Source organism: Lactuca virosa, chromosome 8, assembly GCF_052849685.1.
Source record: "Lactuca virosa cultivar CGN04683 chromosome 8, Lactuca_virosa_CGN04683_v6, whole genome shotgun sequence".
Classification (NCBI taxonomy): Eukaryota; Viridiplantae; Streptophyta; class Magnoliopsida; order Asterales; family Asteraceae; genus Lactuca; species Lactuca virosa.
In genome coordinates, this window is record NC_136433.1 from 8,535,986 (window position 1) to 8,561,381 (window position 25,396).

Sequence of the window (25,396 nt, forward strand, 5' to 3'; positions counted from 1 at the left end):
GAAATATATATATAAAAATAATAAATCAAATTTACTTTATTTTGTAGCATTAGACATTTATTTGTTCAGTAATTTACTATGACAAATCTATCGAGTCATAGCATTCAAATAAAATTGTTTATGTTTTAGTAGATAATGCATAGGAAGAAATATATATTTAGTGATGTGCCTGTAATAACATGAAGTCAAATGTTGCAATTATGAAAGGAAGATAAGGGGGAAAAACCCAATTCTCATGGGTATTATTTTAAACGGAAGTTTATCTGATGGAATAAAGGGGAAACGATGCATACACAATTTCATGATTAGCCCTCAATGAATTAGAATTCGTGCATGTTGAATGCAGATTGTATTGTTCGTATCAGTAATCTAAATGATTAAATACTCAGGAAAAATACCGATAATATACATGAAACAGATGTTACAGAAACCTCAAATAATGATCAAGATTGCAAGAGAAATTATTGGATATTTATATTCACCCACAAAATTACATTCCCCCGCTCTCTCTCGAGTATCTTAGGTCTGTGAAACAAGGGAAATCTCCGGAAAAGTCACAATATTTTACCATAATTTACGAAAAAGTCCCAAACTAAAATTTGTTTACGAAAAAGTCCCAATTACCGGTAAAAACGACGATTTGGCCCTATTTTCCCGGTTTTAATAAAGTCCCATTATTTTACCATAATTTATGAATAAGTCCCAAATTATGGTAAAATAATGGGACTTTAATGAAAATTATGGTAAAATAATGAGACTTTAATGAAACCGGATAAGTATTGAAACCGATAAACCGAAAAAAAGAGTCAAATCGTCATTTTTTCCGGTAATCGAGACTTTTTCATTAACCAATTTTAGTTTGAGACTTTTTCGTAAATTAGAGTGAAATATTAGGACTTTTCTGAAGATTTCCCGTGAAACAAAATATAATAATATTAGTTGTTATTTAGAAAAATAAGAATCAAGAGTCAAAAATAACATTTTCTCACTCGAACTTGATGACCCAGATGACAAACAGAAAATGAACAATCTTTTCTTATACTTGGTGCCACATTGTTAGGACTATATATAACAATTTAATACATAAAAATATTCATTAATTTTTGCAAACATAGAAACATACTCATTTGGCTTCAAATCTGCAACTGCTCCACTTGGGTAATACATATTAAACAATCCGCAGTAGCCATTAACATAGATTTAGGAATACCCGTTGGAAGTTCACTCGCTTTATATCTAAATTATGATAAATGTAGATTAGTGTGACATCTCTAATTTTTTTTTTTAGAGTTAAATAAAACTTTTTTTTAACATTTATTTAAAACAGTGTATCATTTTGAAAACTTTTTTTTAATGTTTATTTAAAACAGAGTATCATTTTGAAGAATATAATAGTGCGGAATTGACCCAAAATATTTTTATTGTAAGATAAAATCAACATCAAACATTTTTGAAGAAACGTCTTTCATTAAAATTTAAAAACCTCGGATGTCATAAATGATACATAAAGTATAAGCATAAACTAGTCATTACAAGACATTACAACTCTTTATTATAATAATGGCCTAAATCTCCTTTAACACTTGACAGATACAATCACTTATTTCATAACCTTCTTACTAGGGATGAGAGTGGGTCCAAACCCGGACCGGTAGACCCAAACCCGGAAAACTCGGGTGTAACACTCGTGTTTCTAGCCTAGGCATTAATCTTGATATGATAGTCTAGGTTAACCCTTGTAACTCATTTTGAAGAAATGAAAAAGGAATTATGTGAATTCTATGTGTTTTTTGTGTTTTATGCTTAATTACTAGGAGTTAATTAATTAAGAATAAAAATGAGCGTCGAAAATAAATTTTAGATAAAGCCGATATCTATTAAGAAAGTTGTAGTGGTCGTGACAAGGATTACGGATATATAAAAAATGCCGAAATCCGAGTTATAACGAAGAAGTTATGCCCTGTCGAAGTTTCACGACAAATCCGGCTCGGTGCTGAATGTCGTAAAAAGTGAGTTTTCGATAAACTACTTTTTAGCCTTAGTGATCTAAACGAAACTCGTAGTGTTCGTTAAACCGAGAGTAGGTATAAAAAGAACACCCAAATCTGACTTCGTATGAGGAAGTTATGATTTTTCGAAGTTTCAGCTTAGCAGTAGACAGCTAAAAACTCGAATTTTAGATCGAGTGATTTTTAGCCAACACAACCTAAACGAGAATCGAAGGTCTCGTAAATAGTAGCACAACGGTAAAAAGTCTGACGAAAACGGACGTCGGATGAAGAAGTTATGAATTTTTAACGGATTTCCTGTCCCGATCTGTTAAAAATAATAATATAAAACTAAAGTCAAAATTAGCCGACGAAGTCTAAACAGAAGTTGTAGAGCGTAATTTTACCTACGCGTGCATATAAAGAACGTCAAAAACGGAGCTCGTATGCGAAAGTTATGGATTTTAGAAGTTTTGGCACGAAAAACGAGAAAAATTGCTAAAACCGAGAAATTTCGCAAGGTGGACTCCGGACACGTGTCCTCGCCTCGCATCCGACGCGTGTCCAAGAAGGTTGCTGAGTCATCCGAACCGGGGAGCTGATCTGAAGTGGTCCAGTAGCGGTGCGACACGTACCCTCCTTCACGTGACCGAGCCTCGCAAGGTGCCACGTACACCCCCTCCTCGGATCCGAACTTCGGTCCAATCACAAGAGGCCAGCAGCCCCTTCGCACATGCATCCCTCGTGCGAGCCATCCCCCTGCGAGCTTCGGATCTTCGCCACCTGGAGACTTCTCAGCCATTGGATCAGGAGGCTCGCCCCTATAAATAGGAGGGTGCGAGACCTCCCGGGTATATTTTGGAAAAGTGTCAATTTTAGCCCCTAAACTCATATTTCTTTCATATTAACATCCCCCGAAGCCCCGGTATCGATTATAACCCCCGGAATACGCCACGAAGTGCCCGTGAAGCCCGAAAAATTTATCTTTTCGGTTTCGAAGCCCGACCTTTATAGAGTCCGGTTTCTCAATAAAACTCCCGGTTTTATTAGAAACGAACGTTTTAGGAAACAAATTGCTGCCCGATTATCATCAAATCATGTGAGTGTGTAGTTACTTTCACTTTACACATAGATATGAAGTATTTAGCTTAAAATACGTGCTATGTGTAAATATGTTAATTGTTTATTTGAGGTGACTGTTGAATAGATGTTTTATACAAGTTTTAAACTGTATATGTATTTTATCTACAAATATGTTGGGTAGAACATGGGTAGACAAAATAGTTGGTGGGTGTTAAAATGATGAGAGGCCTCGGTGTTGGTGTTGTTGTTGGTGTTATTGGTGAAGTTGTCTAACGGAGTATAGATGACGATCACAGACCTTTCTAGACAGTCTAGTGGTACACTAGCAAGTTCGCAACTTGTAGGTGTTGATGAACTAAATGTTCATTGGTGTACTCCAATCCCCCTCATGGTTGCCTTTAGGACATGTATGGCTGAGGAGTCCCCTTAGCAGTAGTGTCCAACCCGATGATATTCCTTAGGCTAAGTCCCTTGTGTTAGGTGTTTAGGGACGTAAAGTGAGGACAATGGGAATGAGTAATCAGGGTTATTGTTGATTGGTGAACTTAATAAGTTATTATTATTGTGGGTTGAAAACCCTATATGCTCACTAGGCTCCCAAGTCTGACCCACTCAGCTTTTTATGATTACAGGTAGTGGACCCCGAGCATAGTCGGAGGACGATGAGAGATTTTTGGATTATAGGCCAGTAGTTGTAAATAACTGTTGAAAGGCTTATAATGTCTTGTTTATGCTTTTGATCTGTATCGGAACATGACATCCCAAGGTTTTGATATATATATGGGAAATATATACCTTCTTAAAGAAGAGTTTTGATAAACTTTTATCATATGTTGTTTTGGGGACCAATTACGCAACTTCTTTTAAAAAGATTTCTCTGATTTTGTTTTGAAAAACATAAAATAAATCGGTCTTTTCTGGCCGAGAATTTAGGGGATGTCATAGTTGGTATCAGAGCATTAGTTTAAGCGAACTAAGAAATTGTAGAATTTCTAGACTTAAGCTTAGAATGCTAAGTGATGATTGTGAGATGAGTGTCTACCATAATTTAGACCTGAGCACTAGTTTATTTTAGGAAAGGTGCCTAAAATGCCTTTATGTGCTAAATGCTATATGTTGCCATATATGCCATTATTTGTTCGGATCTATGGTCTGTTGCCGACCGGATCTGGAAACCTTATGTGTGTAGGATTCTAAGCGTATGATTACGAGATTAGAACTAACATGTAAACGTTTCGGAGTGATAAGGGAATTGACATGTCTAACAAGGATAAAAACCTAAATTCGCCTTATTCGGTATATAGATTTTAATGGCAAGAACTCGAAGTGGAGTGGGAAACGCAAACAGAAACCAACAACCTCAACCTCAAGTGGTGGAACAGGTGCCTATAGTAGGAGCTGCACCCGAACCCATCACCATGGCTGGAGTACGAGCTGTGATTTAGACCATGATGGCTGAACAGAGGGAGGAGTTGAGGCAAATGTTGCTGAACAATAGGGATGAACCTTCAGTTCCTGTTGAACGACGTGAAATAAATGACGATCGATCTGAAGAAGGGAACAACAGCAGATCGGTTGGTCATAGTGAACCGCTCGTGGTTGGGAGGAATAACCACGAGGATAGAGTGGAGAGAAATGGGTGCAAGTATAAGGACTTTATGACTTGCATCGACCTTCACTGGAAAAGAAGATCCTATCGGAGTAATGGACTGGATCTCGGAAATGGAGTTGGCTTTCATGACTTGTGATTGCCAAGGCAAGTTACAAACTACCTTTGCAGTACGTCAGTTCAGGGGTAGTGCTGCTCGTTGGTGGAATACATTGGGGAAAACCCTAAGCCCTAATGAGCCACTGCAAATGAATTGGGCAGAGTTCTTGGTGCACTTTAAGCGCAAGTACTACTCGGCCCAAAACGTACTTGAGTTGGAAAACCAATTTCTAACGTTGAAGAAGGAGATTATGATCGTTGACGAGTATACGAATAACTTCACAGACAAAATGGAGTTTGCTTTGCGTATTGTCCCAGATGAGCTGGCGAAAATTGACAGGTACGCAAAGGGACTTCCATGGGAGTATGCGGTGCCAGTACGTCAGGCACTTACTTTGGAGGCAACTATCTGGGCTGCCAAGTCTGTTGAAGATATGATCAAGGGGAGAGTCGCAAGCAAGGTTGAAGTTGGCGAAAAGAGAAAGTTTGAAGGAACGTCAGGTTCCAACAAAAAGAACAAATTCTCGAAGTCTGGTTCGAGAAAATTCGGAGGAGGAGCAGAAGCCAAGTGGTGTGACAGGTGCAAGAAGAAACATGCTGGGAAGTGCATAGTGGAACTCATTTGTTACAAGTGTGGAAAGCCAGGGCATTATGCCAATAATTGCACCTTCACTAATAGCGTCTGTCATGGGTGCCATGAAGAAGGGCATATTTTGAGGGATTGCCCGAAGAAGAAGGACGCAGCAAAACCCAATCTGCCACCAAAGCCGAAGGCGAGAGCCTTTCAGATGACACTCGAAGCTGCGAAAGAAGAAGCCGATGTCGCTTCAGGTACCTTTCTCGTAAACGAATTGCCTGTCCAAATTTTGTTTGATTCTGGAGCCAATTACTCCTTTATATTGGATGAATTTGGTAGAAAACTAGCTTTGCCTGTTGATAGACTAGTTAATGCTTTATTAGTCGAAATTGCTAGTGGCAAGTTTGTACCTGTTAGCCATCGTATGAAAAACATCATCATTGATTTGGATGAGAATAAGTTCCACGAGGAATTATTGCCTATCGAGTTAAATGGTTTTGACATAGTTTTAGGAATGGATTGGCCTAGCGCCAATGATGCCGAAATAATGTGTAGGAAGAAGATAGTAAAAGTAAACCCGCCAGGGAAAGAGTCGTTTATGGTGTATGGAGACAAACACAGAGTAATTCTAGAATCATTTCCCTAATCAAAGCCAGAAAGTGTTTGGCCAAGGGGTGTACATCATATTTAGCATTCGTGATCGATGCTAAGAAGGAAAAGAAGGAGGTGCAGGATATTCCGGTGGTGTGTGATTATCCGGAAGTCTTTCCCGAAGATCTTCCCGGATTGCCCCCTGATCGACAAGTGGAGTTTCGTATCGACTTGTTACCAGGAACGACGCCAATAGCCAAAGCACCTTATCGATTAGCACCAACCGAAATGAAAGAACTTATGACACAACTTCAGGAGTTATTGGACAAAGGTTTCATTCGACCTAGTTCATCACCCTAGGGAGCCCCTGTGTTATCTGTAAAGAAGAAATACGGGAGCATGAGAATGTGCATCGATTACAGAGAGCTGAATAAAGCGACCATAAAGAACAAGTATCCGTTGCCGAGGATCGATGACCTATTCGACCAGTGCAAGGTTCGAGCTATTTCTCGAAGATTGATCTTAGGTCCGGATACCATCAACTAAAGGTGATGGAGCAGGATATCGAGAAGACCGCGTTCAGAACAAGATATGGACACTATGAATTTTTGGTTATGTCATTTGGATTAACCAATGCCCCAACAACTTTCATGGATTTGATGAAAAGGGTTTGTAAACCATACTTTGATAAATCCGTGATAGTATTCATAGACGATATCTTGATCTATTCGAAAAGCAAGCAGGAGCATGAAAATCATCTGCGTGAAGTGCTAGAAGTTCTGAAAGAGGAGAAGTTGTATGCAAAGTTCTCCAAATGTGAATTTTGGATTCAAGAAGTCCAATTTTTAGGTCATGTGGTTAACCAAGAAGGAATAATGGTTGACCCAGCAAAGATTGAAGCTGTGATGAAGTGGGAACAACCAAAAAGTCCTACGGAGATTCGAAGCTTTTTAGGATTAGCCGGATATTATCGCCGATTTATCCAAGGCTTTTCTTCGATTGCTACTCCATTAACAGCTTTGACCCACAAAGGAGCTACTTATGCTTGGAATGAGAAGCATAAGGAAGCCTTTGAAAAGTTAAAGAAAAGATTGTGTGAAGCACCGATTCTTTCGTTACCTGAAGGAGTTGATGACTTCACAGTCTATAGTGATGCCTCTGGAGTTGGGTTAGGATGTGTTCTGACCCAAAGGGATAAAGTGATAGCGTATGCATCGAGGCAGTTGAAAGAACATGAAAAGAACTACCCCACTCATGATCTGGAGTTGGCAGCGGTAATGTTCGCCTTAAAGATATGGAGGCATTATCTTTATGGTACTAAGTGTAAACTTTTCACTGATCATAAGAGTCTTCAATATCTCTTTAATCAGAAGGAATTGAACATGAGGCAGTGGCGCTGGCTGGAACTACTCAAGGACTACGACTGTGAGATACTTTACCACCCTGGTAAAGCAAATGTTGTTGTTGATGCTCTCAGTCGGAAGGTAAATCTTGAAAAGAGAAGGCCAAGAGCGCTGAAAATTGAAGTCGTCTCGACAATCGTGGAAAGTATAAAGAAAGCTCAGGAGGAAGCTTTGGAGAAAAATGACCGGAAGGAGGAACATTTGGGTAAAACGTTGGTGTTTGATACAAACGGTCAAGGATTGAAGGTATTGAAAGATAGGATTTGAGTACCTAAGACGGGAGGAGTAAGCGGTCTTCTGATGGAAGAAGCTCACAAAACCATGTACTCGATTCATCCCGACAGTACGAAAATGTATAGGGATCTAAAACCATATTACTGGTGGCCGACGATGAAGCTCGATGTTGCTAAGTATGTGGCTGAGTGTGTAACTTGTGCTAGGGTTAAGGCACAACATCAGAAACCGTATGGGAGTTTAGAACCTTTACCTGTACCCATGTGTAAATGGGAGGACATTACCATGGATTTTGTGACTAAACTACCCAGAACAAGGAACGGTCACGACATGATTTGGGTGGTCGTTGATCGCTTCACTAAGAGTGCTCATTTCATAGCCGCTAACGAGAAATGGTCTATGGATAAACTTGCGAATTCTTATGTGAAGGAAATTGTGAGGCTACACGGTGTTCTGTTAACGATTATATCCGATCGTGACAACCGTTTTACCTCAAGGTTTTGGAGGAGTCTACAAGAGGAATTGGGTACCAAGTTGTGTTTGAGTACAGCTTACCATCCTCAAACCGATGGTCAAAGCGAACGAACAATTCAAACGTTGGAGGATATGCTGAGAGCATGTACCCTAGAATTCTAAGGTAACTGGGATGAACACTTACCTCTAGTATAATTTTCCTATAATAATAGTTTCCACTAAAGCATTAAGATGGCACCTTATCACGCTTTGTATGGGGAAAAGTGTCGAACGCCATCATGTTGGCTGGAAGCTGGGGAAAAGCAGTTTATGGGACCTGAAATAGTCCATCAGACTGCTGAAAAGTTGAAGGTGATAAGAGAAAGGATGTTAGCTGCTCAAGATCGACAAAAGAGCTATGCTGACAAGAAAAGACAACTGATATCCTTCGAAGTTGGAGATTCGGTTTTACTTAAAGTCTCGCCGTGGAAGGGACTTATAAGATTTGGTAAAAGGGGAAAGTTGAGTCCAAGGTTTATTGGACCATTTAAAGTTCTTCAGAAGATCGGGAATCAAGCTTACAAGCTAGAATTACCGGAAGAACTGGAGGGTATTCATAACACATTTTATGTGTGTTATTTGAGGAAGTTTACGGGAGATGTGCCCGACATAATTCCGATTTCTGAGTTAAGGTTGGATGAAAACAAGAGGTTGATTGAAGAATCTGAGGCAATCGTTGACCGTAAGACTATGAAGTTGCGACGCAAGATGGTTGATTTAGTGCTTGTGCGCTGGAAACATACGAATGGGCCAAATCTCACCTGCGAAACGGAGAGTGACATGATGAGTCGCTACCCGCAGTTGTTTGTTGGTGTGTGATTTCGGGGACGAAATCATCCTAAGGGGGAGAGAATTGTAACACTCGTGTTTCTAGCCTAAGCATTAATCTTGATATGATAGTCTAGGTTAACCCTTGTAACTCATTTTGATGAAATGAAAAAGGAATTATGTGAATTCTATGTATTTTTTGTGTTTTATGCTTAATTACTAGGAGTTAATTAATTAAGAATAAAAATGAGTGTTGAAAATAAATTTGACATAAAGCCGATATCTATTAAGAAAGTTGTAGTGGTCGTGACAAGGATTACGGATATATAAAGAATGCCGAAATCCGAGTTATAACGAAGAAGTTATGCCCTGTCGAAGTTTCACGACAAATCTGGCTCGGTGCTGAATGTCGTAAAAAGTGAGTTTTCGATAAACTACTTTTTAGCCTTAGTGATCTAAACGAAACTCGTAGTGTTCGTTAAACCGAGAGTAGGTATAAAAAGAACACCCAAATCTGACTTCGTATGAGGAAGTTATGATTTTTCGAAGTTTCAGCTTAGCAGTAGACAGCTCAAAATCACTCGAATTTTAGATCGAGTGATTTTTAGCCGACACAACCTAAACGAGAATCGAAGGTCTCGTAAATAGTAGCACAACGGTAAAAAGTCTGATGAAAACGGATGTCGGATGAAGAAGTTATGAATTTTTAACGGATTTCCTGTCCCGATCTGTTAAAAATAATAATATAAAATTAAAATCAAAATTAGCCGACGAAGTCTAAACGGAAGTTGTAGAGCGTAATTTTACCTACGCGTGCATATAAAGAACGTCAAAAACGGAGCTCGTATGCGAAAGTTATGGATTTTAGAAGTTTTGGCACGAAAAACGAGAAAAATTGCTAAAACCGAGAAATTTCGCAAGGTGGACTCCGGACACGTGTCCTCGCCTCGCATCCGACGCGTGTCCAAGAAGGTTGCTAAGTCATCCGAACCGGGGAGCTGATCTGAAGTGGTCCAGTAGCGGTGCGACATGTACCCTCCTTCACGTGACCGAGCCCTCGCAAGGTGCCACGTACACCCCCTCCTCGGATCCGGACTTCGGTCCAATCACAAGAGGCCAGCAGCCCCTTCGCACATGCATCCCTCGTGCGAGCCATCTCCCTGCGAGCTTCGGATCTTCGCCACCTGGAGGCTTCTCAGCCATTGGATCAGGAGGCTCGCCCCTATAAATAGGAGGGTGCGAGACCTCCCGGGTATATTTTGGAAAAGTGTCAATTTTAGCCCCTAAACTCATATTTCTTTCATATTAACAGCCCCCGAAGCCCCGGTATCGATTATAACCCCCGGAATACGCCACGAAGTGCCCGTGAAGCCCGAAAAATTTATCTTTTCGGTTTCGAAGCCCGACCTTTGTAGAGCCCGGTTTCTCAATAAAACTCCCGGTTTTATTAGAAACGAACGTTTTAGGAAACAAATTGCTGCCCGATTATCATCAAATCATGTGAGTGTGTAGTTACTTTCACTTTACACATAGATATGAAGTATTTAGCTTAAAATACGTGCTATGTGTAAATATGTTAATTGTTTATTTGAGGTGACTGTTGAATAGATGTTTTATACAAGTTTTAAACTGTATATGTATTTTATCTACAAATATGTTGGGTAGAACATGGGTAGACAAAATAGTCGGTGGGTGTTAAAATGATGAGAGGCCTCGGTGTTGGTGTTGTTGTTGGTGTTATTGGTGAAGTTGTCTAACGGAGTATAGATGACGATCACGGACCTTTCTAGACAGTCCAGTGGTACACTAGCAAGTTCGCAACTTGTAGGTGTTGATGAACTAAATGTTCATTGGTGTACGCCAATCCCCCTCATGGTTGCCTTTAGGACATGTATGGCTGAGGAGTCCCCTTAGCAGTAATGTCCAACCCGATGATATTCCTTAGGCTAAGTCCCTTGTGTTAGGTGTTTAGGGACGTAAAGTGAGGACAATGGGAATGTGTAATCAAGGTTATTGTTGATTGGTGAACTTAATAAGTTATTATTATTGTGGGTTGAAAACCCTATATGCTCACCAGGCTCCCAAGCCCGACCCACTCAGCTTTTTATGATTACAGGTAGTGGACCCCGAGCATAGTCGGAGGACGATGAGAGATATTTGGATTATATGCCAGTAGTTGTAATAACTGTTGAAAGGCTTATAATGTCTTGTTTATGCCTTTGATCTGTATCGAAACATGACATCCCGAGGTTTTGATATATATATGGAAAATATATACCTTCTTAAAGAAGGGTTTTGATAAACTTTTATCATATGTTGTTTTGGGGACCAATTCCGCAACATCTTTTAAAAAGATTTCTCTGATTTTGTTTTGAAAAGCATAAAATAAATCTGTCTTTTCTGGCCGAGAATTTAGGGGATGTCAAACCGGGAACCGGTTAAAGGGATTTTGTCGGACCGTAAACCGGACCGGTATATAGGAACCGGTTCCAGTTCGGTTCTGGATAAGGTACTGTGTAAAGTGGGTCTAGAACCGGAAAACCCAAAAACATTAAAGTGGGTCGGGTCGAACCGGGTGAAGTGGGTCAAGAACCGGAAAACCCGGGAAATCGGAATTTTTTTGGTAATTACTTAGTGGTTGAACTTCGAAAATTTTCAACTTTGATATCCCAACTTCAGGGGACTGTAAGTCATTGAATATTAAACCAAAAATGACAAAATTATAGTCTAAAATCATGTAAAAACTCTAAACTACACGTTGCAAAAAACCTCATGATAATCCGACTTCAAACGAATTAGATATACATTTTTAAAATTTCACAAAATATAAAAATAAAGCTGAAAAATAGAAAATTCCCAACATTAATTCCCAACTTTGCGGGACTGTAAGTCAATGAATATGAAACCAAAAATGACAAAATTATAGTCTAAAATCATGTACAAACTCTAAACTACATGTTGCAAAAAACCTCATGATAATCCGACTTCAAACAAATTAGATATGCATTTTTAAAATTTCACAAAACATAAAAATAAAGCTGAAAAACAGAAAATTCACAACATTGATATCTTGCCTTTATAGGACTGTAAGAAACTGAAAATGACTAAATTATAGTCTAAAATCATGTACAAACTCTAAACTACACGTCGCAAAAAACCTCATGATAATCCGACTTCAAACGAATTAGATATGCATTTTTAAAATTTCACAAAACATAAAAATAAAGCTGAAAAACAGAAAATTCACAGCATTGATATCTCGCCTTTATAGGACTGTAAGAAACCGAAAATGACAAAATTATAGTCTAAAATCATGTACAAACTCTAAACTACACGTTGCAAAAAACTTCAAAAGAATTAGATATGCATTTTTAAAATTTCACAAAATATTAAAATAAGGCTGAAAAACAGAAAATTCACAGCTTTGATATCCCGACTTTGGGGGACTGTAAGTCAATGAATATTAACTCAAAATGACAAAATTATAGTCTAAAACTATGTACAAACTATAAGCTACACTCTGGAAAAAACCTCATGTCAATCCGACTTCAAACGAATAAGATATTCATGTTTTAAACTTTTCATAAAAACCGGTTCCGGTTCCTAACACGGTTCCGGTTCTTAAACGCGGTTTACCCGGACCCGAAGGACCCAAAACCCGAATTACCCGGAACCCAGATAAAGCCATTCTTTAACCCCGGGACCCGGACCGGTTCTACATATTCCGGTTCTAACGGTTCCGGTTCTAGTTCGGTTTTCCGGTTCTAAATCTCATCCCTACTTCTTACCGCTACATGTGATACAAATACACTGAGTGAGTTAGGCTTGAGAGCCTAGTGAACACATATGATTTTCAACCTATAATAATATAATTAACATCATATATATATATATATATATATATATATATATATATATATATATATATATATATATATATATATATATATATATATATATATATATATATATATTCCATCAAAGTAATTAACCCGATTACTCATTCCTGTTATTCTCACTCCATGATACTAATATGATGATCTCAAGGGACCTATCTTAAGGATTATTGTAAGAAACGAGTAAACAATACTACTTCGGGGGTACCGTAGCAATAAATGTCAATAAGGCAATCATGGGGGATAGAGCACATCAAATGAACGTATAATTCATTAACACATACAGATTGCGAGTTTGTCAATGTTCTATTGGACTGTCTAGAATAGTTCGTAGTCGTCATCTATACTCTGTTAGATAACTTTTTTTTATCAGTACCATAGTACTATAATAGTCACGGCCTCATATCATTATTTCATCTTTCACATCCCTTTTTCTACCCAATATAAATTAAGTACGATAAAATAAGTAATCAATACTTTAACAAAATATGATTTAAATCAAGTATAATCATCTCTAGCACAAGTATCATAAATACATATAATAAGCACGTATAACATTTAAGCAGTAAGATACTTTGTAGTTATATATAAGATGAAAGTAAATATGCACTCATCTATTAATGGTGGGTGACTTTTAAGATGAAAGTAAATATGCACTCATCTATTAAAGATAAATGACTTTTCGTTAAGTTTGCGCTCCAAATACGCTTCAACCTTTTCTTTTAAAAGGACCTAGATATAAATATCACTACATCCAATCATCGTTTATATTATTCGCGGGTGTAATTATAGTTTCTTAGATGTATCAATAATCTCAAATGAAACACTGACTTATAGCTGATAAGACACAAACAAGTAAGATCATATCGGAGGTAGGATCTGTTTGGCATATAAAGATACACTGTTTGGAAAATCCACTTTAAACACCTCATTGATCTTACGTTGTCATCATTCCCGTAAGTAGATCGATCAGTATACCGACTAATATTATTGATAATTCTTATTTATAAGTTCATAATAATGATTATAAACATAAATATAAGTTATACTTGAAGCATAGAAAACATAACTCAACTTACATGTTGTTTAGCGGAAAATCGAAAAATACGCGGGTAGAACTTTGAAACCGAAAACTCTATTTATCTAGGCTCTCTAGTGCTCTAAAGCTTCGCTACTAACACCTAAGAAATACTAGAGTAGGGCCTTGACAAATCAGAAGAGTTTGGGAGAGTTTGTGAAGTATTGAGCACCTAAACATGCATGAAAACGCTTCTATATATATGGATTTTTATAGGGCGCGTTGTGTCCCTACCACGTGTTGCCATCTAATTCATTTTCGTGGGGAGGAAGGGTGCAGTAGGAATGTGACAAGTGTCGCCCTCTGGTGGTGCCACGTGTTGCTCATCCAACGACCCAAATTTATTATTTTTCTAAAATTCATAATTTTCGCACACGGGCTCAATTTTAGATGGTTTTTATATTTACGCGTAGCTATCGACGAGTAGTACAAGTTTAATTTAGACTTTGTCTGCTAATTTTCACTTTATTTTTCGTGATTCGGTTTGAGGAGGCTCAGACTGTAAATAACGTTGCGAAATTCATAACTTCTTCATACGAACTCCATTTTCGACGTTCTTTATTTCCACACGTAGGTATTCACGAGTACTATAACTTTTGTTTAGATTGTTTCAGCTAACAATCAACCAATTTTCATTCGATTTCTGTTTTGCACACTGCTGTAACGTGTCACACTCGAAACTTCGAAAAATCATAACTTATTCATACGATGTTAGATTTTGGCGTTCTTTATATTGACGCGTAGGTATTGAAGATTAATTCAACTTTTGTTTAAATCATTTATCCTAATTACGCTTTTATTTTTTATGTTTATTTTATCCTTATTTATTAAGTTTTAACATAGGTTTTTATACAAATATTATATTTACGTAATATCTATCCAATTCCATAATATATAAACACATATATTCAAATAATTCTCTTTTATTCATTCATAAAGGTTTACATTTTCAACTGACATAATTACAGATCTTTATAGTTAATGCCTAACGCGAACACAGACGTTAAAATTATCTCCTCCTCAGGATGATTCCGTCCCTAAATTATGCATCAACAAAACAACTCTGAATAATGATTCCCAAATCGCCTCTCGATCATCCAATATGGATTTATCTCGGCACTTGTTTCCACACATTACTATCTCAACCTATCCTATCGTGTTATACACGAAATAATGTTTTAGGTTCCTTTATGACAGGTTTACGACATGACGACTTAATTCCATAACATTAACTCCATTGATTAAGGTTATATTTAAGCGACCTTGTTACATCGAATTATTCACACAACCATTTCTCCTTATCCATAAATGAAAAAATTCACGAACTTAACTGTTTTGTTCCTCTTTCGAGTTTCGACTTTGTTGGACTATAATAGTTTTCACATTATCACCATTATAAGTGCTCTTAAGAAGATCACAGGATGGTCTTAGATAAAAAAATCTTTACTTATTCCTGATAACGAGTCTATGAAAACATTCTCTACAGACTAATTCTCTACATAGGTGATACCTAGAAAGGTATATTCTTATTTCTTGTTATTATTTTAACCCACGACATATCGTGTTTCTTCACACTCCTGGGACACTTGATGATACGATCTAAGATAAGATCGTGCCATTTACCCATAGGAATAGGTAAAGGTCTCAAGTTCCCTTATGATATTTGATGTCATTTCCTTACTTTCTACCAGAAACATTCATTTTATCATCTACCTAATAACAACCGAAGCTGATAACTCTTCTCCTAGCTTCTTGTGCTGCAACTCTTCTAGAGTTTGATGTCAAATCCGAAGTCAAGTTGCCTTTCACACTTTTTCCTTAAGGGTTTGTTCTCCCCTTCTTGGGTTTGAACCCTTACCTAATGCTACTCACAATTGATTAAAGCCTAATTGGCTCGACTTATGTGAATCATAGCTTCTTTTCTTACTGTAAGAAACTCCTGATTGTCATATTAATGACTTTAACATTTCCAACCTAGTATCACTGTTTGTGTTTACTGTAACGCCCGTAGATTCGGGGTAAACAATTAAAACATAATGAGCTATAAAAACAACATTTTTATATAAGATTAGATAAGATAAATAATCTTAACCTAAGTTATAGTATATGTGACAAAGATTCCGTACATATAAATAACTCTAAAATCCGATTTCGTATGAAGAAGTTATGTTTCTTCCAAGTTTCGCGATTAACCGAAACAACCCTATGTATCATAAAAAAAATGAATTGTTGATACATTGCTAAAAAGCCTAAGAAATCTAAACGAAAGTCGTAGTAGTCGTAAAACCGAGAGTGTGCATATAGAAAACATGTAAATCTGACTTTGTGAGAGGAAGTTATGATTTTTCGAAGTTTTAGCGCAACAATGCGGGCACAAAAATCAAATTTCAAATCGATTGATTGTTAGCCGAAACAATCTAAACGAGAATTGAATATCTCGTTAATATAAACCCGTCAATATAAATACAGTCAAGAACGGAGTTCGTATGAATAAGTTATGAATTTCGCACAGACTTTAATAATCTAAACCAGTCTAAATATGATTTTTTGTTAGAGTGAGGATTAGCGGTCGAGACGTTAATGAAAGTTATAGAGCTCGTCGAGAGGATTTCGGGGATATAAAGAACGTCAAAAATGGAGCTCGTGTGCGAAAGTTATGGCCGTCCGAAGATTCGTAAGAATTATACCACATTGACGACGTGGCAGCACTGGAGTGCGCCACATGGCCATGTCGGTTAGCCAACCCTTTCGCGAGACCGAGCGATGTGGCACCACGAGGGCATGACATGTGGCTCCATAAAAATGCAACACGTGATACCTACTAGAAGGAGACGACGTGGCCCTTTCCTGCACACGACCCGTGTCAATTAACTTGAGGAGCCATCAATACTTGAGGGCGCGACGCGCCTATAGAGGAGCGTGGTGCGCCTCCCCATACCCTATAAATTACTTCAAATATCAACTCATTTCTTTCACAAATCACTCCCAAATCTCTCTAAACTTTCTTCTACTCTTGAGTCCGAATTTTCCGAGCTTTTGAACTTTTTAGCGAGGCTTTGTAGTAGTTAGAAGCCCGACGAAAAGAAGTATTTAGGTCAGGATTCTGCCCGTGCAATTTTCCGGTTTTCACTAAAAATCTCTGTAAGTTAAGCTACACTTATTTTATTTAAATTGTAACTTATATTTATGTTCACAGTTGTTATTATGAACCTATATATACGATTTATCAGTGATTCTAAGTCATTATACTGATTGATCTACTTACGGGAATGATTCTGGGATGGGTTTAGTGAGGTGTTTAAAGTGGGATTTCCAAACAATATACTCTGTATACAAAATGAACCCTACCTAGGATATGATCCTACCTGGATATTCCTTACTTGATAAATCTTGATGTAGACATTGGGATCAGTGAGGAATCTAGACTATCATTAGTCACCAGGAATATTAGACTAAGACTTAGTATAAATCATACTTAGATCACATCAGGGGAAAAGCTAAGGTGTTAGGCGAAGTTCTGCCCAAATCACCAGTCATCAACCTAAGTCAGGTGAGTTCATAGTCCCTTTAATGAACATGATTTGAATACAAGTATTAATTAAAGTATTAAATATATATTAGAAAGTTTATATGTGAGCTATATGATTATTGTCTGGTTTATCTGTTAGAAATGTATTTAAGGATATACTATATGCGGACCAAATATGGTTCTATATATGTTAACAGATCTATTATTACATGATAGTGATAGTAAAAGTATTATTTGAGATAATAATAAAAGTATATTAATACCTAAATACTTTGTGTTAAAAATATACACTAGATTAGGATAGTGTTTTCTAAACAGAGTTGGTATTGGGAGTTTTAGTTTTGTTCGTTAATGAGATAAGACTTATTATAGATAACTAGTCCAATTAAGTTTGATATTGGGTAGTCTCATTCAGGATATGTGTGTGTAAGTTAGGAACAAATAGTAGAGTTATGTTCCTTGACACTTTCAGGAGTTGATGGTACGAAAATACGTACCGGAGTACAAATCGTATTCCTTTTGGATGACCAGAAATGGATGGTCCAGATCAGACAACTATAACAATATGTATGGTCATCTCCTAGAGTAAGAAGAAAACACTTGATCATTCTAGTCCGTCTTGTGAATTACGTTGCAAGTGTGGGTTCATAACCCACATAAGTAGATGAAAAGGGATACCATATTCATCAAATACTTTGATGACATGAGTGCCTTTATGCCTTTCACCATGCAACGTCCCAAAAATAATGAAATAAAATTTTCGTTTTTAGATTAATAAATCGTTACTACATATCATTTCCATAAAACCAAGGTAATCAAGATTTAGCAAAACATCCTCGAATCAGAGTAAATCACAGAATGCGAAAACATGTGGTGTGTGCTCTGCAATCATCTCGAGCTCTTCTATTTGAAAACCAGAGTACGTGAAACATAAACTGAAAACAGTAAGCACAAAGCTTAGTGAGTTCCCCAAGATACCTCATACCACACATACACAAATCACGTAATGGGCCCCGCCCGGCATCGGACCCCGTCCGCCATCGGGCCCCGCCCGACATCGAGTCCCACTCAGCAAACAGATCTGTCAATCATCAGATCCCGCCTGGCATCGGGCCCCGCCCGGTATAATCATATAAACATATAAGAATATGAACATATAAACACACAACACATGCCATAATCACAGAGATAAATAGCATACATACTAGCCTTCGGGCCCCGCCCGACATCGGGTCTACCTGGTAATCATAAAACACATAACACATGCAAGAGTCACACAGACAACAAGCATACTAAGCATAAAAAATCATGGGCTACTGGCTGAATCACACAGACGATCCCTAGCTGTTGAATCACACAGACGATCCCTGACTATTGGCTGACAGATTCCCTGACTGTCGATATCAAAACATCACCCAATTAACAGTTGGGTTCCAAACCATCACCATAAATCCATACTCGGGGAAAAAAGAACATTTTACCCCTAACATTTCTTGGACCAAGACCAAGGCCCATACTCATAATCTAATAGGCCCAAAAGTCAAATAACCAACCAAGGCCCAATTATGGCCCAATTTTCCAAATTGGGCCCAAACCCCTTACATAGGCCATACACTAAGGCCCAACCAATTTCCTAGCCCAAAACATATATACCCAGTTGGCCCATTGAGAACTCAAACAAACAAGCCCAAAGAGGAAGCCCAACATGAAGCCTAAAAGGCCAAAACCCTCCTCACTGAGTACGTGGGGCGTACTCAGCTGTACGCTAAGCGTACATGAAATCTGGATTGTAAGTTGGCGTACAGACTTGTACCCCCAACGTACTCCTCCTTTAAGCCATATTCGACATTAAGCTCTTAGTGCTTAAGTCCAGAAGTCCAGACCATAGATCTAAGTCATAAACAATGTCTAGAACCATAAAGTCACTGACTTGGTGACTTTGCATGACCCAAATGAACCCAATATCGAAGTATAACCTTCTACTTCCATAACAATGGCCCTAACTCATGCATGGATGGTTCTAAGCCTCAAATACGACAACCTTACGACTCTAGGATCAAAAGAACACCAAGAGTAGCAACTCTAAGCTTCAGAAATGATAATAAACCACAAGATCTCATTTATGAGACCAAAATGGGTCCGAAACTCAAACAAAGGAGATCTAAGATAACAATGAACAAGATCAAAGCTTTTTTACCTCACACAAGCTGGAAATGAAGCACATAATCCAGATCCATAAGCTCATCCTTGATTCAAAACCTTGCATCAAGCTCCATCTTCTTGGAAATGACCCAAAAACACCAAAATGCACATCATGAGCTCAAAATCACAACCATGGAGGCTTAGAGACGATTTCTAGGGTTGTGGGGACTTGGAGGTTGGTAAAGAGGCCAACCCTAATGACTAAATGTGTTTATATAGGGTCCAATACCAAATATTAGGGTTTCTTAATTCCCCTCGTACGCCTTGCATACCCCTCATACGCCCAACGTATGAGGCTTCGCATTCCCGATCAGTCCTCGCACTACGTTCAGCGTAATCCATACTATGCCTCGCGTACCTTCCTCTGCAGCAGTACGCCCTGCGTACTAGGGTTTTCCCTCAAACCCTACACATTTTGAAGGCCATAACATCTTCGATATACATCCGATTACGACGATCCATATATCCATGAAAAGATAATGAGAAGCTCTATGATTTAATCAACCCGTACTGGCCTTACCATGTCCCTAACTAATATCCATTTTCCATAGAAGCCCGAGCTGACAAAATACTGAACTACCCTTTAACTCCAAAACACAAACCGAATACCCAATTATCCAATACACCTCATCCACCTCCAATTGAGCCCAAAACAAACTTCTTCAAGTATTCTAAGCCTGCTAATACCCCAATCCTTGATCACCACCCCGAAATGGAATCGATCTGAAACAGGGTGTTACTCACCAGGCAAGGAAGCCCCTAACAGTGTAGTCAAGCCCTTTCTTCTAAACAGTTTATTTTCCTGATAATCATGGACTAGGGTATGTGAGGATTGACTGGGGGTAGGTATGTATAGGTACGAGGTTTATATATATCCAAATCGGAATTATATCTATATGGTGTTTCGTAATAGTTGGTTTTGCAGGTTAATATATATATATATATATATATATATATATATAATAACATTGTGGGATTATAATCCCTATGTATCTTGATGTGCACAATAGTACCTACTATTCTTAAATTTATAACCTAACAAACTCTTAACTATGCACCTGTAGGCAGTGTACCTAGTCAGATTATAGTGTAGTTCATGTAAGTTGGGTGTCGATCACAGGTAATAGAATTTAATCAAATCAATTAACTAGTTTTAATTAAACTAAGAAACAAACTTTGATTTGGGGGTTTTTACTGATTTTTCAAGACCAGAAGAACTTAAACTATCAATTACCAATTAAACAAGCAAATAAAACAAATTAACTTCAAGAATTGAAAGAATACTTCTACTTAGATCCGATTTCACTTTCTCCTATGGTTGATTTCTAATGGATAGATAATATTGATTACCAATTATCTAGCTATTATGATCAAATATCTATGCCTACCGGTTTATGTATGACAAAGCAATGATCATGCACAAGTTAAACACCAAACTGATAATAGCACAATTGGACTATAAATAATATTAGTTACTCTCCTATGATCAAGTTAAGCAACCAAGCACTAATTAAGACTAATTATGCTCTCTAACACAGTTAAAGTTAGTAGCTTTAATTACTTAAACTAAGATATGATTAATCCTAGCTCTAATTATCTAATGATCATAAAAAATTAGGAGATAGATTCATGCAATTAATATGATCAATTAACACAAAAAAAATTGATTTATAAGTAATATAAACTAGAACTAAACATGATAGAGTTTATAAATATCAAACACAAGTAAAATCAAATATAATCATCCAAATATTGAAATCAACACATATGGATCAAATTTATCTTCACCAAATAGAAGTAAAAGTTATTTAGCCTCTCATTGTACCAAAAAACACAATAAATCTAAGTAAATTAAGGTAGAAATGAGTATAATAAGCAAACCAACTAGATCAATGTTGAATTCTTCTAAATCTTCTTCAATCCTTGAGCTTCAATTGAATTTCGATATTCTTCTGGGTTTCTAAAGGTTCTTGGTCATAATAAACCTCACGAAACCGAATGCATCCCCCTAATTTCAACCTAATGTCTGGGTTATATAATTTTGAAAATTTGATCACTACGTCGTGGTTGACCGCCACTACGACGTGGTCTTCGAGTAAATCCCGTTTCTGCCAAGTTAGCTTGATGGGTCACGGATATTTCATTCTCCACGTCATGTTGGTCAGCTCCACGATGTGGTCTTAGTGTAATTTTCTTCTTCTTTTGTTTTAGCTCCCGTTTCATAGCTTCTAGCTCCTCATATGCTTCCTTTTTGTCCCGAGCAAGTATTTGTCACTACAAAGCATATTTTAAACATAATAAGTATCTTTTGTTTGATATTAAGCATAAATGTAGCTAAATATATTAAAAATATGCATTAAATGTGTAGTACAAAGCATATTTTAAACATAATAAGTATCTTTTGTTTGATATTAAGCATAATTGTAGCTAAAAATATTAAAAATATGCATTAAATGTGTAGTTAATTATGCACATATTAAATTACCCCACACTTGTCTTTTGCTGGCAAACAAAACTGATTTTATTATCATCATATCAAGACTTTAGTTACCAACATCTTTCAAGAAAATCTATTTTGAGCCTCTCCATTACTCCAAGACCGCAATGAATGTATTTATGTCTATATTTTTCCTATGAACTTCCCCAATTCTAAATACTCACAATCTTTATAAACACTTCCCTACTTCTTTTGAACAACACTCATTTTATGCATCCCTACGAATATATCCTTAGAAATCTTTCTTAACGTCAAGGTAATTTTTGGTTTAGCCTCCAAGCATACATATGGAAAAATAACCTAGAAAATAAAAAATACAAGAAATAACTTGGCAAAATTTGCATTATTCTTGAGTCTTCAATAATTTGGAGCTTTTCTTCATGATATTTCTTGATCTTCATAGATTTATAGACTCTTATTTCTCAAACGTTTGCAACTCCTTTTTTTCTATTTTTTTTCTCTTTTTTTTTCTTACTTTTTTTTCACTCAAAACTAAAAATCCTATAAAAACATATGCTTAAGCAAGAGAACTTAATTTCAACCCTTATTGGTTAGAGGGATTAGTCTAAGTTCAATGACTACATAAGCTATCTTGGATACATTTATGGCACACTATGCTAAACTTATTGTGGCAACTAAGCAAGGTTGTGTTTTCCATGATTTCACTAGGATAGGGAAGCCAAAAATACACTATAACATCTATTGGCTCAAATAAACATTGAAACTCGCATCGGATCGCCCCACACAGCACTAGCAACCTAGATCTCAACATAACAAGTTTTTAACTAGATTCAATTTTAGATTATTATTGCAAATCTTTCTAATAATTTTTCAATCCTAGTCATTTTTTTCAATTTTTTTAATCAGAAGGCTTGTTTTCCTAAATTCAACCCCTACCCCACACTTAAATGATGCAATGTCCCCATTCCATGCTAAACAAATTAAAGAACATAAAATAAAAAAGGAAGAATTGGAACAGACTCCCCTGGGGTAGTAGTGGTGAGATCGAATTCTGAAACTTGTGTGGTAAAGCTTGGACTTCTTGTATAATGGCTGGAAATAGTAATTATGAGCCTTTTTCTCTTGAATGAAAATGTGCCAGATCGAATTAAATCAAAGAAACATTCTTCAGAAGTGTGCTGAACCTCAAACACGTCGTGGGAAAGCAACGCCACGACGTGGTGTAGTGCTGGAAGTCGTAATGGTCAAGCAAAATAAGATCACCAAGACGTGTTCAAGAGATGCCACGTCGTGGTGTCAGTCGGATGCGGTCGCGATAAAAGCAATTGCCACGACGTGGTGATGATGTCCATGTCGTGATGTCTTCTTAGTGAACCTTGTAAGATCCAAAGTAAGGTGTCGACTCTTCATAATGGTTAGGACCATTCCTGATCTTTCTTTCTGTAAAATTCTTCAAAAATTCTTCTCTTCTTCATGTGGGAACCCCACACTTATCTAAAAACATGGTCTTTAACTATGATCTTCAAAATTTGCATGGTTTCTTCATCCATTAAGCTCCTTCACCGCTTCCCGTATTTTTTCCTAAACACTACAAAATAAAATCAGAAGAATAGAGAAACAAATGATCAATTGGTTAAACTAACAATAAAAACTAAAACCATAATAAAACTACAAACTTAAAAAGAAATCAAAAGGAAAATAAAATGCAAACTATGAAACATCGGGTTGCCTCCCAAAAAGCGCTTCTTTTTTTAGGAGTCGTGAGCCGGAATTTGTCCCACTCTACGCTGTTGTGGTTGGGAGTGGGATCTCCCTTTTATCCTTTTGCTCCTTCCATTTGCGTTTGTAAGCCTGAAACCTTCTCTTGTATGCCTTTTTCAAATTCTCCTTCTTCTTCTTGTTGGCACTTTCCTCATGCTTACGCTTTACCCCTTTTCCTTGTTTCTTGGCTTTGTTCGTCTTTTTTTCATCTTCCTTAGGATCTTCCTTGACTAACTCCATCTTGACCAAAGTTGGCTCCTCTAATTCCCCACCCATGTCTTCATCAACTATCTCCACTTCTTGATACAAATCCTCTTCCACTTCATCAATTTATTCTTCCTCTAGAACCTTAAGTGTAGTAAAAGCGATCACCTCAAATGTCATGGGAATCGAGGCTCTTGGTTTCGAACGGTTGACTTTTTCACCATGGGGCTCCTCCCACACTTTTAACTCTTCTTCCTTCATCTTTTTAGTTGCAACTAACTAATCAAAATCTTTTTCTAGAACATCCATATTTGACACTTCATCTTTTGGTGCTTCATGACTCACTTTTGGACTCATCTCAAAGGTATTGCATCATCTTCCACACGAAGTGTGAGCTTTGAGTCCTGGATGTTAACTAGAGCTCTTGCGGTACTCAAAAATGGTCTTCCTAAAATAATAGGAAGTTCTTCATCCTCCTTCATGTTGAGAACCACAAAGTTGACCGGAAAAACAAAATTTCCCACCTTTACTAATAAGTCTTCAATTAGTCCCCTAGGATATGTGGTTGAGTGATCCGCCATGCGAATTTTCATCCTTGTATCTTGGAGCTTTGGTAATCCAAGCTTTTGGTAGAAAGAGTATGACATAAAGTTAATGCTTGCCCCTAAATCGGCTAAAGCATTGATAGAAGTGGAATTGCCAAATTCACAAGGAAATGTGAGTTGACCTGGATCTCCCATCTTAATTGGTAATCCTTTGATAATCGCAGCTGAGCACAATTCATTAAGAACTATTGTTGAGGCCTTTTCCAACTCCTTTCTATTGATCATATCATATTTTTCAAACTTTGGAAGTTTCGCCATTGATTTGAGAAATGGGGCATTAATTGAGAGTGAAAGCACTTGTTCCATAAATTTCCTTTGTTCGTGCTTCAGAGAATGCTTGCTTGCTCGAGATGGGAATGGAAAAGGAGGTTGATATGAATGAAGATACAAAAATTTTCATCCTCTCGAGACCACGACGTGGTGATACCGCCACGACGTGGTGAATCATCAGAGAATAATTCACTTTTTGATCTTTTTGCTTCGGGCTTCTCTTCTTCCAAGCATGAATTAGGTTGTATTGTAGCTACTTCATGGGTCATTATTGGCTTAGAATGAACCTCTTCTTCGGTGTAGATCACCATGACATGGGGTCGTGACTTTGTGTCTTGATTTTTAGGTGGTAATCTCTCATTGACAAGTGTAGTAAGTTGCCCAAGTTGAGTCTCTATGTTTTTGATGGAAGCTTGATGATTCCTCACATTGACATCAGTAGTATCATGTCTCTTTTCAGATGCTTCCATAAATCTATGAAGTACTGAATTGAAATTCATATTCTTTTACGGTGGTGGTTGCTCTTTT

At 37.4% G+C, this 25,396-nt stretch overlaps 1 protein-coding gene across 1 annotated transcript; it reads right to left on the reverse strand.

Moving 5' to 3' along the window:
* Positions 1-24,346: 24,346 nt before the first annotated feature.
* Positions 24,347-24,856, reverse strand: LOC145130074 (uncharacterized). Its single transcript, XM_079064933.1, has one exon. It carries the CDS (start codon positions 24,854-24,856, stop codon positions 24,347-24,349), a length of 510 nt encoding a protein of 169 aa, XP_078921059.1.
* Between the last annotated feature and the right edge of the window lie 540 nt (positions 24,857-25,396).